Below are 15,873 nucleotides of genomic sequence, written 5' to 3' on the forward strand. Positions count from 1 at the left end.
TCCACAAACTAATGAGGCACTTTGCTACATTAATGCAACATTGAGGAGTATAAAAAGGTGTATAAGTAGTATGTACATTTTTATTGTTACAGTTCTGGTAATCTTAAAATTTTCAGTATATACGTTTCATCCAGTGAATATCAAGCACCTGTTGTGTGCAAGGCACTGTGAAGAATTCTTGCCTTTAAGAAATCTACAAATCTAGTAGGGAAAGAGCCATGTATACAGTAAGCACTATCTTTTATTAGATATTTAACTGCCACAAAGTGGAAGGTCTTTCTGGAGGAAGAACTAATTTGCTAGACACAGTGGTTTTCAAATGTTCCCCCTTCAAATTACAGACCCCCAATTTATAAATAAGCTAACATAAGCCTAAAAGTACTGGTTTGAGTACATGTATGGGAAGGGGGACTGTGTGTACCGTTCTCCCTACCCTCTTATCTCCCCCCCGCCACCACTCAGTTCATCTTTGATTGGGTTCTCTGTGTAATCATCAAAAACATTTCCCATATCAGAAAAGCCAAAACTGACTTTCCACACATAAGAATGGAGATTAAGAAGACAGTACTATAAACATGGACTAGTGCAAAAAGCTACAATAATTCATTTAAAACCCTAAGCTAAAGATTCACACTTCAGTAGGGAAGAGATGAACATGCCAGTGACCCTGAAGGCCCAAGCATTTACCTCTTACATTTGTATTTAGAGTCTAAGGAAATGACATTGCCCTCTACAAACCTGGTGGGCTGTTATTATCTTCTAGATGGTATTTCTCAAATTTGTTAATATACAAATTCATTAGGGGTGGGGGTAAGGCTGAGACTATTTCTAACAAGTTCTCTGGTGGCAGAGCTGCTGCCCCTCAAAATCACACTTGCAGTAACGAGGTCCTAGAGATGATCTAGTTCTGATCGTGACTTAGCCAATCTAAACAGAGTTCCTGAGCTAGTCCAGTAACAGTCTCATTGCAAGAGGTAGAAGGGCCAATGGCTAAAATTGTGGCTGTGATAGGGTTTACTTGAATGAAATTCAGTATTTATTGAGTAGCTTCTATGTACACAGTCCTGCCCTAAATTAGTTACCACTTTAGGGTTTCAGGTCTTCACCTCACATAAAAAAATTTTTTTAAACTTTTTTTCACTCAGTTCCTTTTATGTGCCAACGTTAACTACATACTTTAAGTACATTTTTCTCAATCTTCAATAATCTAAGGCATTATCTCAGTTTTATACATGAGGAAAGTGACTTGCTCAAGGCCGTATTCCAAGAGGCAAAGCCAGGTTTGGAACCAGATCTCTTAACGTTCCAAGGCCCAGGCATTTTAAACTGTATGACACTGCTTCCCTAAAGACTAACAAATTAAAAACTCAATACAGTTGTATCTCTGGAAGATGAGTTTTTACATCCCTGCCAACAATAGAATTAGAATCCCTGAGATGGGAGCCTTAACTCAGCATCTAACCGGATTATTTTCCTTATTAAAATTTTTATAAAGTTATAAATTTCCTTGAGAAGTGAACATATTTCCATCTCCCAGTTACAAATAAAATATTAAAACCCTGCAGCAAGCCTGAGGGCAGCACTAGTGTGTTAATGGCTTAAAAAATGATTCCAATGTCTGCATGCCCTGAGGCCTAGGGCGTTTATTATTGGAAGCCAAAGGGCTCTTGGGATTTCTTTTGCCTTGAGGAGAACTGGCAGGAACAACCTGGGGGTTTGAGGAGTGGGGCTGCAAAAAGGATTTCTGCAAGTCCAATGCAAAATGATAGTCTGTATGTTCTGGCATCTCCCATACAGGTACCAGAGAGCCACACTTCTCACAGGGCACTTGGTCCTCAGCAGCCAGAAGACTGGAGGTAGTAGTTGCCTTCTGAGCCACCTCCAGAGCAGACTTGGAAGTTAAAGAAGTAAGGCTGCTCAGGCTGTTCTGGGCCAAATCCATCTCTGCAGGAGTTGCTTTGAAGGATCCTAACTTCACCTTTTCACAGACAGGGGCACAATCTGGACACTCTGCTGGAAAACAATTTGGTAACTCTTTAGGACTGGACTGTGGTTTTTGTGGAGGGAAGAAAACATTAGTAAGCTGTTTCTGCTTTAGAAGCAGACTTTTCTGTTTAAAGAAGGGCTCAGTTCCTGAAGTACGACTGGTTTGGAAAGGTAATGAGGGCTTGGAGGGTGAATTGCTTATGGGGGCCTGCGTAGTGGCAGTAAGAGAAGAAAGTGAAGCTTCTTTGACTTTCTGCTTTTCTGCAGCTTTCTGGAAGAATGATTCCAGAGAAGTGGTTGCTTTCTTAGTGGTTGTCACCGCTGGGCCATTTTCCTGGGTCTTAGCTTCTGAACTGGTAATTGGCACCTTTGACGGAGAACTTGGGTCACTGCTCAAGAAGATGGTGATGTCTGTGCCAGGTGAAGGGGCAGAGGCAGAGAATTTGGTAGCACAGAGGAAAACCATTGTAAGGGGAGGGGACCTGAATAGAAAGTAAAAGAATAAGATTAGCACCAGGTCACACGTTCAGTTTGTAAATGATTGGGATTCTGATTCTGCCACAAAAGGAAACTTACTGCAGTGGTTCTCAAACTTGAGGGCATATTGGATTAATAGATTCAGTAGACCTGGGATGGGCAGAGAATTTGCCATTCTAACAAGTTCTCAGGTGATGCTGACCTTGCTGGTCTAGGACCACACCTTGAGAACCACTGACCTTGGTGAACACCTACTAAGTAAGATGTGTAAGTTGGATCCCCGGACAGCTGGGTTTATTGTTTTCATAAGATACTGCTGCAGAGCTGCTGAAATTCAGGGTTGAGGCAAGAAACTATTCAGGGCAATAAAAAAGCTTTAGAATATTTAGACTGGAAAGACTTTTGAAAAAATCCTCTTATGCACTCTTCTGTTTTTAAACAGAACCGGAACTCTGACAGACTTTCAACTCTGGAATTTCTAGAGAATGAAATTTCACAACTGCTTTGGTTATCTGGTCTCAGAAATATTTCAAGAAATTCCTGTCATAAAGTTCCTCATTATGTCTAATTACCCAAATAAATTTTCACGAGTTGAATTTTGGAAGATGAAATGTGCTTTTATATACAGATTAGTCCCTTGATGAGGTAAATTTAAAAATTGGGGCTTCCCTGGTGGCGCAGTGGTTGAGAATCTGCCTGCCAATGCAGGGGACACGGGTTCGAGTCCTGGTCTGGGAAGATCCCACATGCCGCGGAGCGACTAGGCCCGTGCGCCACAACTACTGAGCCTGCGCGTCTGGAGCCTGTGCTCCGCAACAAGAGAGGCCGTGATAGTGAGAGGCCAGCGCACCACGATGAAGAGTGGCCCCCACTTGCTGCAACTAGAGAAAGCCCTCGCACAGAAACGAAGACCCAACACAGTCATAAATAAAATAAATAAATAATAAATAAATAAATAAAAAATTATCATGACAGTATCTCACTATTCTCCTCTTTCATGCTCTGGGACAGTCTTATAATCAGACAACGTTATGCTTCCCTGTCAATATTTCACACTCTTGGTGAGTAGTATTTGTTATAGTCTGCCAATTTACAAGGTTTAATGTGAACATAGTATCACAATTATCATTTGGTTCAGTAAAACCATTCAGTATTTGAAAATAAATATACCAGGAAGTAAAAGTAAATTATTCTAAGTAAAGAACAAAGACTCTAACTTTAGAGACCCATACATTTAGTACCCATATATTCAGATATGCAGTAACTTAGGTGCCTAACTAAACTTTTCTTTTTATAATCTCCAATGTAGATCTATAAATAAACAACCAATTTATCTTCCTCACATAATTCTATTTACATTGTGAATCTAGAATACTTTTTTCAATTTAAGAGGCTATGTTAAATAAATAATTATGGGATTCCAATACTGAAAATCATTAATATCTGGACAGTAAATGAATACACTCCAGTGTATACTTGGTTATCTTTAATGGCCAGCTGAAGTGAAGTTTATTATTATGACATTTGGTATTACACCAGTGGAGCTTGTAACTGAGTTGGGATGTGAGATAGAGATTACTGGTGAATAGGTCACTTTCGTTATCAAGGAAGATGATTTTAAGATAGAACCATCAAGCAGTTGAGAGAAAAGTTCCCTGAAACTTGAGTTCTGTACTCCTAAGTACAATTGGTCATTCCCCTGACTACAGCAAATTGATATAGGCAGGGATAGTATTGGTTCACTCTGCCTCTCAAACCAAATGTAGGCAAAGAGGCTGCAGCTGAGCTGCCTTGTTTCTGGTGCTTCTTCTGTGTCCTACCCCAGCTGGAATGCTTATATACCCACTAATTTTAAATAAAGACAGGGTTTAAATCTCAAAAGAAGACGAGTTAGAAGGAAACTCACCATTCAGTTTGGGTTACTGAAGTGTTACAGTTCCTGATGACAGCAAATGCATCATGGCTCATCCTGTGAGCATCATAGCGAATAAGGGCACAGCAGCGGCGCAGGCTGCTGAGACGTTTGTCTCCTTGTACGCGAATGCTCACAGCCAACTGAGTGGCCACCCTGTCATTCTGTGGGTATAAATGGATTGAGAGAGAACTGAAGTTACCTTGAGCATGTGGCTTCTATATAGTGAACTCTGTGAAAGGAAAAAACCAGGGTGACAGAATGGTTTGGGAATAGGTTTAATTTTTTTTAATTTTGTGCTGTTTCTGAGTATAAGTAATAGGAGAAGACATAATTTAGATGATGGAATATTAGAATGTCTAGGATATTTTGACAGGTAATGGGAACAGGACAGAATAAATTAAAAGGGATTCTCCTGAATGTTTTGTTTTGTTTTGTTTTGTTTTGTTTGGTGGTGGTGTCCGTGCAGGAAGATTATACTAAATACTTGTAATACTATATTCTAGTTTGTGACTGAAGGAGGGTTCATGTAAGTCATTGAAAGGGTGTCAGGATTGAGTAGTGGATCTATTCTTTAATCTGCTCTGATGCTCTTATGCTTAAGAAGAGCAGAAGTGGCCTTACCTGGTGGCACAAGTGGTTAAGAATCCGCCTGCCAATGCAGGGGACACGGATTCGATCCCTGGTCCGGGAAGATTCCACATGCCGCAGAGCAACTAAGCCCATGTGCCACAACTACTGAGCCTGCGCTCTAGAGCCCACGAGCCACAACTACTGAGCCCGTGTTCCACAACTACTGAAGCCCGTGCACCTAGAGCCTGTGCTCCTCAACAAGAGAAGCCACCGCAATGAGAAGCCCACACACTGCTATGAAGAGTAGCCCCTGCTCAGGCTTCCCTGGTGGCGCAGTGGTTGAGAGTCTGCCTGCCAATGCAGGGGACACGGGTTCGAGCCCTGGTCTGGGAAGAGCCCACATGCCGCGGAGCAACTGGGCCCGTGAGCCACAGCTACTGAGCCTGCGCGTCTGGAGCCTGTGCTCCACAGCAAGAGAGGCCGCGATAGTGAGAGGCCCGCGCACCGCAATGAAGAGTGGCCCCCGCTTGCCACAACTAGAGAAAGCCCTCGCACAGAAACGAAGACCCAACACAGCTAAAAATAAATAAATAAATAAATAAATAAATAAAAATAAAGGAATTCCTTTAAAAAAAAAAAAAAGAGTAGCCCCTGCTTGATGCAACTAGAGAAAGCCCGCGCGCAGTAACGAAGATCCAACACTGCCAAAAATTAATTAATTAATTAATTTAAAAATACGTGTTTGTTAAATGCATAAATATTTCAATCTTAACAACAACAACAAAAAACAGCAGTAGTTTCCGCTAGCACCTCCTTACAGCCCATCTATAGAAGATAAAGTGTAGTGAGCCTGCCTCTAGAGAGCATGATCACTGATTCACTTTTCAGTGACGTCTAAGCGCCTGAATACTGTTGATGCAAAGCAAACTAAGAAATAAAGGTCAAGAGGCAAGAAGGTAAAAAGTATATATAGGGATCCCCTCAAAATCAAAAGATTCTAGTGAGAAGAAACACCCCTAAGACAAACCAAGAGCAGCGACCAACTTCTAGGTAAAAATACATTTTGTATTTTTGTGCATTTTGTAAATACAGTTTATACAGATTTGTATATCTCGAGAGAAGACAAATAGGCAATTACAAACAAGTCCTTGTTGACTAAAACCGTTCAACCATAACTGACTGCCTACTATGTATCAGGCACTATCTAGAGATACAGGAGAGAACAAAATAAAGTCCAGGCCCTTCTGGATCTTATCTTGTAGTAGGAGCTGCATATAATAAACAAGTAGGCATGTAATAGAAATGACTACAAAGTGCCATGGAAAAAAGCAGAGTAAGGCAGAGAGTGATGGAGGCTGCTGATATGACCGGGTAGTTGGGGAGAAGGTGAAGGTGAAATTTACTTGGTGTGTTAAATAAACAGGGAGGAGGCCAGCAAGTGGAGTCTAGAGGGGAGTGAGCTAGGGGGAGATGATAGGACATAAGGTCATTGACTGTTAGAGAATAAAGAGATGAGAACGGAGCGACACCTAGTGGGCAAAGTCAAATAGGCCCATAACACAACCTCTTTATGTTGCCTCCCAAAGAACAAACATTTACCACCACCTCAGCTAAAAAGGGGCAAACAGGTAATTATAGATGATTCCTGACAGTATACAGTTGATGTCTCAACTGGAGAGGACATATCAAACAATACCATCAGGAAAATGGAAAGAAAATCCACAGAATGGGAGAAAATATTTGCAAATTATATATTTGACAAGGAACTTGTATCCAGAATACATACAGAACTTTTAAAACTCAATATAAAGAGACAACCCATGTCAAAAATGGGCAAAGGATCTCGACATTCATTTCTCCAAAGAAAATAAAATAGCCAATAAGCACCTGAAAACCATGAGATACCACTTCACACCCACTAAAAATTTTTAAGAAGACAATAACAAAGATATAGAGAAATTAGAACCCTCTTACATTGCTGGGAGTGTAAAATAGTGCAGCAACAGTCTGGTATGCTAACATAGAGTTGCCATGTGACTCAGCAATTCTACTCCTAGGTATATATACAAAGGAAATGAAAACATGTCTACACAAAAATCTGTACATGAATGTTCACAGCAACATTATTCATAATAGCCAAAAAGTGGAGACAAATATCCATTCACTGATAAATTGATAAATAAAATGTGGTATATCCATTCAATAGAATGTTGTGATAAAAAGGAATAAAGTACTGATAGATGCTACAATTTGGGTGAACCTTGAAAATATTATGTTAATTGAAAGATTTCAAGCCAGTCACAAAAGGCCACATATTATATTATTCCATAGATACGAAATGTCCAGAATAATTAAGTCTATAGAGACAGAAAGCAGACTAGTGGTTGCGTAGGGCTGGGGGAGTAACTATTAGTGGGTATAGGATTTCTTTTTTGGGTTATGAAATGTTCTTAAATTGATTATGGAATAGTTGAACAACTCTGAAATACACTAAAACTACTGAACTGTATACTATAAATGGGTGAATTTTATGGTGTGTAAATATATATATATATGTATCAATAGAGCTTTTTTTTTAAAAGAGAGAAGATAAACTGATCATCAGATGTTTCATCTTTGACCTATGACTCTGTCTCTAAAACTGAGTACTTCTTTGTCACGTGGACTATGTTAAAGCCGAATAATTTACAGTCCAATCCCTAAATGTCCTGCTTAATGGTTCTGTACTCTGATGAAGATCCACTTTATATTCAGCGTTGCAGTAACATTTAGATAATATACAAAAAAGTAAAAGCAAATGGTAATGAGGGAGACAGGAGGAGTCAGGTCTTACGTTCACAGATCCAGGCTTTTGAAAATCATACTGAGTTTTATGGCAGTTTTATGGGAAAAGATAAAAGATTTCTTAAAATTTTCCAGCTGGTATCTTTTTGTATCTTTGTTTCTACTCCATAAGGTAAGGAGCAACTTGTATTTAAATCCCAAAGCTCACCCCAGGAATAAAGAAAGAAAATCTTACATCATTTCGGTCCTTGATTAGTCTCTCCTCTAGTTCCTGGGCTAATTGCAAAAGCCACCATTGTACCTAAAAAAAGTATTGAGACTTTAATCTTTCATTTAAAGACTCTAGGTTTATTATAGAACTAAATGGTGGTTTTGTTCAGTTCTCCCCAAAATGGAAGTGTGCAACAAAGTCTCCCCTGTAACGATCCCAGGATCATAGGAATCTTCAGTACTCTGACCTGCCCTAGCTCAAGATCTTTCATTTTCTTTTCCTGCTGGCATGCCATCAGGTGAATTTCAGACATGTTCCAGCTCTGAGAAAAAAAGACACAAACTTGAGGCACAATATCCTGGCCTCCAAAGATTTCACCTACCAAAAAATGAGTAATTCCATTTCAAACTTCAATCAGCTCCATTCTATTTCTTTTTAGATGGAAGAAAGGGAAAAAATAATAATAAAAAAAAATAATCCCAAGTTAAACTAATCAATTTTCTGCACACAAAAAACCTTCTATTTCCTTCATATTTTACAGCATAAAGGTCCCATCTAACTTTCCACAGCTACCAAAACCTACCCACCAACTCTCTTAAAAGAGGCAATGTTCTGTCAAGAATGTCTGCCTACCTGTTCCGGAGCAGCCAGAGCTGTTTTTCCTGGGAAGTTCTTGCCGCAGCCAATGGTTTTGGGTATTTGCCTGGGTCTAACTGGTTCATGTTCAATCCCCCGGCACATGGCATATAGCCAAGATCTAATAAAACCAGCAAAAAAGTTTAAGGTGAAAGAAAATGATTATTCTTGTTAAAACAAAATACCTATATTATACTACCTTTTATCCCTTTCATGAAAAAGGAAAAATTTGTTCAAAATTAAGTACACCTCACCCGTAACAGAATCCTTGCCCTTCCCAATGATTTCCAGTAATGATAAATTGCCAAGGAGAACACATTATGCTTTCTAAAGCCAAGTCATCATTTGTATTTTTGGAAAAGTGCCAACTAAGCCACAGATTTCATATCCCCAAGTATTTTTGGTACTTACTAAGCATAAATACAAGGATTTTTAAGAGAACAACAGCATCTTAGCACACATAAATGTTGTACATGCATATATCAGAGCTTCAAAGTAACAGTTCCTATCTACCAACCTATTTAGGCACGTGAAAAAAACTAGACTAATAGGTTATAATGATTTAATATTTTAAAGCAAAAGGACCAATGCAATTACCTCGAGGAGCAAATATTAACCTAAAGATAGGTCTAGATTTTACCTGATTCTCTTGTCTGCATTTGAATTTAGCATATCCATAAAGGTTATGATTGAAAAGTATTAGGAATCACTTACCCATTCTTCTCCCCAAAATGACTCTGGAGCTGGGATTCAGTGAACTGGGTCAGTTCTCCCATGTATTCTACCCCCAGGATGTCAATGACAGAAGCCCCTAGCTTTCCTCCAAGATTACGGCTAACAACAACCAAAAAAAGACAAAAGATTTATAGGTCACATCATAAATATCTAGTTAGCGTAGATACAAAACATTTTGCCTGGGTAAGAAGCTCTCCAGAAAGTTCAGGGAAAATGAGAGCACACATTGGTCCTGTAAACTACTGATTTTCTAGCATAAGAATTCAGTACTCTGGAAGTTAGGGCCTGGGAAGAAGATTAACCATAGCATAAACACAAGGGTAAAGTCATTAATTAGTTATCAAGTCAACTGTATATAAAGCTTTCAATTGTACAGGATCTACTGTCCCATTTAGGGATTAAAATTCCACCTCCAAAACAAACCCCTTCCATAGCTAAAACCTTTTATATTTAAGAATATAGTAAAAAAAAAAAACTCTTCAGCTTGGCCTTTGAGATGTCTAATAATCTGTCCTCAACCTCTCTGTTCAGTCCTTTTTCCATCACTTATCTTCCTCAATATGGTCCCAGTTCACTGGAAATATCTTATATTTTCTCCCTCTTGGTGCTCAAAACAGTCTCCAGATTGGTATTTCTCTTCTATTCTCACCTGACTCTCCGAATTGTGCCAATCTCATAACAAAATCCCATGCCTTTTTCATAAGTTCTTCTCAGATGACTTTTATAAACTTTGGTAACTACCTGTACAATTCATTTAGCAGTTACTCACATATAGTCTTGATGATAGCACTTTCACTATTGCTTTGAACAGTTATATCTTGTCCCTTCAGCAATATTGTAAGCCCTTGTCAAGGACACACTATTGGTATGCACAACCTAGTTATTAATTTTATTTGGGAGCAATTCAGTAGCCCTGAACAGCTTGATACGCTACTAGAACAAAGAAAAGAAGTAAAATTCCTATTTGTTATTTAGTAACAGGCTTGAGTAAAAAACCTAGAAGGAAGTTAAACATATGGCTAAAAAACAGTTCATTTTTTAAAATTCAGGATTAAGTATCTTCCACAGATAATCCGAAATTGAAAGTTCATTAAGAAAAATATCTCAGAATGTTTGTAAAATTTTCTGTGTCATCTCCCTCCTGTCCCCATGGTACCTATTTTCCCTGGCTCCAACCCTTATGGAACAGAATAAACTACAACCAGAGAGGGCCTTCACATATATAGAAGTGAAATCTAAGGTGCTCCCTGAATACTTACATTTTGCTAATAGGCACTTGGCTGAAGAGCTGTGGGACTGACCCATGTGAGACCAGGGTCTGCCGGTTGGGCTTGTTTAGTCCACAGGCCAGCTTTGCCAGAACCTGGAGCATGGAAAGTATAAAAACCCCATTACTGTCAACACCCACACACAGAGTTGGTGAATATTAACACACACATATACATGCATACACAAGGCACAGCTTAAGGGCTGTAACTAATGGTTTCCATGTTAAAAACAAAAACAAAACCAGAAACTCAAGACATCTCCAAAGCTTGGTGTCCCACAACATCCACAGTGGAAAACATGACCCACTATCATTATCCTCATTGTTCTTTCCACATCTTCCATTCTCAGTCTTTCTTTAGTCGTTTATTCCACCCGTGTCTATTCCTTAAGGTTTTCCTACTTCAAGAGGGTGAAAAAGTAGAGAAGCTACAGAAGAGACTTAAGATGCATTTCTTAGTATGTCCATATGAAAATGCTAAAACAAACTCATTTTACCCTACTCCATTTATATACATTTCTTGATTAATGGTTAGTCCATTTAGAGTCCCGGATTAATACAGATTACCATCATTTAGTATCTGTGATAAAGACTGGGCTTGAAATCATTGTCCAATAGCAAACATCTTCTTATACTAAATAAGACTTCAAAATGAAAAAAACCCTTGAGAAGTCTTTTCAAAGAATAAGGTACTTCAGTGGTATCATTTAACAACTTATAATTGGTAGGAAAAATATAAAATCACTCTTCAAATTCATTGGAGAGATTCTCTGAAACTTCTACTAGGCCACATTTAGTCTAGTTTAAATTACTACATTGAGACTTTTGTTTCCCCTCCCTCCACCTAACCAGAAAAAAAAAAAACCCAAAATTCTACTGGGTAGTTTGGCAACTTTCCTCTTCTTGGGAATTCGCTGGCGGTCCAGTGGTTAGGACTCGGTGCTCTCACTGCCATGGGCTGGGGTTTAATCCCTGGCTGGGGAACTGAGATCCCACAAGCTGAGCAGTGCGGAACTTTCCTCTTCTTGAGTGAGGGAGAGAAGGTAGTAACTAGGAATAATCAGCCACTGCCCAACTACTGAGTCTACACCAAAGGGGATGAAGATCCCAGGGCCACACTGCAGTTTAATCAGAAAGCACAGAACAAAAGCATAGAACACCCAGAACTCCACATAAGAAGTGAGATAATACTAGAAAATTCAGCAACTGAAAAGAAAATAAATAGGTTCCTACTAGCCTCCTCCTTTCTTTGTTTGCTTGCAGGATCTTAGTCCCCTGACCAGGGATTGAACCCAGGGCCCCCGGCAGCGAAAGCGCCGAGTCCCAACCACTGGACCACCAGGGAAGTCCTGCCTCCTCCTTTCTTCGGATAGTTCAGTCATTAAGGAAATACTGTGGATACAACTATGTAAATAACCATTTCCAGCAAAATTTTCAGCCTGCTTCTTAGGAAAGTACATGTGCAATGTCAATTCCCATGTTAAAGAATTACTTAGGTTTTTATTTGGTCTTCACCGTGAAGTTTAAGTAGAAACCCATTTCAAAGTATATGTATAATGATTTAAATGCCCCACTCATATCTATCCTGGCTGTTTGTTTTTTGTTTTGTTTTTGTTTTACTTTTTTTGTTTGTTTCTATCCCTGCTGTGTTTAACTACAGATATCTGTGTTTCTCTTTGAAATCTACTATTAGCCTTCACCTTATTGTGAGAAATCCCGGCTGAGCACTGAAGACCAGTCTGCCTCTCTATGGCTGCTCTCATTTCCTCCACGATCACTGCTCCCACAGTGAGCTGTAGGTCTGGAGAGGTGGTGTTATCAGTCTGAAGAGAATCAAGCCATTGCAATAAGCCTTGTTTTCGCATTTCCTCTGAAAAAGTTGAGAGGTAACAGTTAGACTTCTTTTTTTTTAAAATCAGGGTTTTATTTGTGTTATCTAATGCAGAAATGCTTAGATTTCAGGTACTTTAGATATGTAGGTTTTCACCAAAAATGGCAGCCGTTTTAGAAGACTATTCAGTATCACAACAGAGATCAATTTCTCCTTCATACCAATTCTAGCAGCCTTATCTCCCAGCACAGGCTGAACCTTATAAGCTCTAATAAGCAACAAATATTTTGTATTGTCTTTCATGAGCAATGATTTAAAAGTACATCTGTTTTCTCTCTCCAGTTTTTCAACTTTCTTCTTCCAACTTCCCTTGCACATCATCAAGAATTCTATTAAGTTACTCAATTAGAAAATATTCAGAATTATCGCACGCTTCAGTATAAACTTAAGTTAGCATTTATGTATTTTTAGAGACTGAATAGCTTAAGTCCAATCAGAGGCAGTAGAAGATTTATTCTCTTGACAAACTATTTAAATTAGAAGTAGCTTTGTACCTTAGGGCTTTGAAAATAACTTACTATCCAATTTAGAACTAGTCACAGTTTTGAAAAACATTTAAAAAGTATTATATAACAAGGAAGTTAGGAAATATACACATGCTGTTTTAAAGAGGCTGTAATGAGGTATGAACAAGGCAAGAAAATTCAAAATATCTTGGAGAGGTAGAGTGAAGGGTCACATATATGGAGAAGAGGAGGAAGACGAGCACATAGAAGGAAGTATTTTCCAGCTATTGAGGACTGCTGTTTCTCTCCTTTGCTGGTCTGTCTCCCTCCTCTAACACCCTAACTGCAGATACGGAGCAATGTTCTCCTCTTCTCTGTATATATGCTTTTTCTCTCGGTGAACTGGTACTGGCTTATGTTTCAATTTGCTTATGCTAAGTACATGCAAATCTTAATCTCTATCCCCAAACTCTTAACTTTAATCCCTTATTTCTACCTCCCTACAGAAAAAGTCTCCTTGAATTTTTCATTACACTATCAAACAAAATACTACTAAAGTCAACCTTTATTATATCTTCCTCCCCAAAGGTTCTCTTTCCCAAACAACTCCCTATTTCTCTTAAAGGTTTAAAATCTAATATTGGCTTCTTCTTCTTTTTTTTTTTTAATTAATTTATTAATTTATTTTTATTTTTGGCTGCCTTGGGTCTTCGTTGCTGCACACGGTCTTTCTCTAGTTACAGCAAGCGGGTGCTACTCTTTGTTACGGTGCACGGGCTTCTCATTGTGGTGGCTTCTCTTGTTGCAGAGCGCGGGCTCTAGGCACGCGGGCTTCAGTAGTTGCTCCTTGGCATGTGGGATCTTCCCATGTCCCCTTCGTTGGCAGGAGGATTCTTAACCACTGCACCACCAGGTAAGTCCCCTGGCTTCTTTTCTTTTATTCCCCTTTATTATAGTTATTTAGTTACCAAAGCCCACTTCAAAATATTTCACATATCCATTGCAACCCACCATATTTTATTCAGCTTTTCTTCATTCTTGCCTAGGCCACCTCAAACTTCTTTGCTTATGTTTTTTGTTTGTTTTTGGCTGCACCGTGCGGCATGTGGGATCTTAGTTGCCCGACCAGGGATCAAACCCGTGCCCCCAGCAGTGGAAGTGCAAAATCTTAACCACTGGACCACCAGGGAAGTCCCCATAAATTTATAGTTAACTCTTAAAAATCAGGTAGTGTTAAGTCTTCCAACTTAGTTCTTTTTCAAATTGTTTGGCTATTCCACATCCTTTGCATTTCCAAACAAATTTTAGAATCAGTTTATCAATTTCTATAAAATCCTGCTGGGATTTTGGAGGGAATGCAATGAATCTGTAGGTCAATTTGGGGAGATATGAACTCTAATATTATTTAATCTTTCAATCCATGAGCATGGTCTCTTCATTGATTTCATCTTTAATTTGTCAGTGATGTTTTGTAGTTTTCACTGAACCAGTTTTTCCGCATATATTGTTAAATATATCTCTAATAATTTTATGGTTTTAATGCTATTGCTTTTTAAATTTCAACTTCCCATTTAAAATTTTAATATATAGAAATACAATCAATTTTTGCATATTGACTTCGTCCCCTGCAACCTTGCTAATCTCACTTATTCTAGTTTCTTTTTTGAGGGGGGGAGAGTAGATTCCCTAGGATTTTCTATAAACATGGGCATGTCACCTGCATTTGACTAGAACTGTTGTAAGAGTGAGCACTGGTAATTTGTGCCAAAACTTCGGGATTAAACTGATAAACCTTTAGCTATGGCCCACAACTCTAGGGACCATAACTACAAAAGAGAAGTCCCTATACTGATAACGGGTGTACCTTCCTCTGTGCTATGAGCTGATTAGTGCCTTCCAAGCTCCCTTTGGTTGTTGGCAGAATTTATCATCTTGGGGACTTCCCTGGTGGCAAAGTGGTTAAGAATCCGCCTGCCAATGCAGGGGACATGGGTTTGATCCCTGGTCCGGGAAGATCCCACATGCCACAGAGCAACTAAGTCCGTGCGCTACAACTACTGAGCCTGCGCTCTAGAGCCAGCGAGCCACAACTACTGAGCCCGCGAGCCACAACTACTGAGTCCATGAGCCACAACTACTGAGCCCGCACGCCTAGAGCCCGTGCTGCACAGCAAGAGAAGCCACCACAATGAGAAGCCTGCGCACAGCAACAAAGAGTAGACCCCACTCGCTGCATCTAGAGAAAGCCCACGTGCAGCAATGAAGACCCAACGCAGCCAACAATAAATTAATTAAAATAAATTAAAATAAAAAAGTTTATCATCTTGTGGCTGTAGGATTGAGGTCCCCATTTTCTTGCTGGCTGTCAGCAGAGGGCAGCTCTCAGAGCATAGCCATGGGGACTTCTCCAAAGGCCCTCTTACAATGTGGCAGCTTACTTCGTCAAAGCCTGCAAGGAGTCTAGCCAACTCTTACAGCTCTCAATTTTGGCAGTTGATTGATTTATTTTTTTAAATTTTTTATTTTATTTTTATTTTTATTATTATTATCATTGTCATCTTTTTTTTTGGCTGCTCCGGGTGGTACGCGGGGATCTTAGTTCCCTGACCAGGGATCAAATTCATGCCCCCTGCAGTGGAAGTATGGAGTCTTAACCACTGGACCTCCAGGGAAATCCCTGACAGTTGATTTATATTTTTTTATACCACTACACAACTGTTTCTTATTATATGCATTCACATGTTCAATACTTGCTTAGAAATAAATGAATTAAGAGGAAGCAAACGGAGAACAAATGAGTTCTTTAGCTAACACAAACCAGTTACAAAATGGTCCCGAAGGGTAAGTTTTCACTCTGGCAATTTTTGAGTATTATTTTTAATTAACCTTACTACTTAAGCTTTCCACACACATAACTATTTCAGAAACAGAAAAAACAAAGTTGCAAATGCAGCA

The 15,873-nt window shown here is 39.2% G+C and overlaps 1 protein-coding gene across 3 annotated transcripts in view; it reads right to left on the minus strand.

The window, feature by feature from the left end:
- Positions 1-62: 62 nt before the first annotated feature.
- POLH (DNA polymerase eta) overlaps positions 63-15,873 on the minus strand; it is a 30,378-nt gene continuing 14,567 nt past the window's right edge. For all 3 annotated transcript variants that reach the window (XM_059938610.1, XM_059938609.1, XM_059938611.1), the window contains 7 exons: positions 12,282-12,451; positions 10,574-10,677; positions 9,294-9,413; positions 8,577-8,700; positions 7,968-8,033; positions 4,370-4,539; positions 63-2,468 (listed from right to left, as the gene is read on the minus strand). In XM_059938610.1, coding sequence (XP_059794593.1) covers positions 1,583-2,468; positions 4,370-4,539; positions 7,968-8,033; positions 8,577-8,700; positions 9,294-9,413; positions 10,574-10,677; positions 12,282-12,451 — 1,640 coding nt within the window. In that variant the 3' untranslated portion in view covers positions 63-1,582. The remainder of the gene's footprint in view (positions 2,469-4,369; positions 4,540-7,967; positions 8,034-8,576; positions 8,701-9,293; positions 9,414-10,573; positions 10,678-12,281; positions 12,452-15,873) is intronic.

Source organism: Balaenoptera ricei, chromosome 11 (genome assembly GCF_028023285.1).
Source record: "Balaenoptera ricei isolate mBalRic1 chromosome 11, mBalRic1.hap2, whole genome shotgun sequence".
NCBI lineage: Eukaryota > Metazoa > Chordata > Mammalia > Artiodactyla > Balaenopteridae > Balaenoptera > Balaenoptera ricei.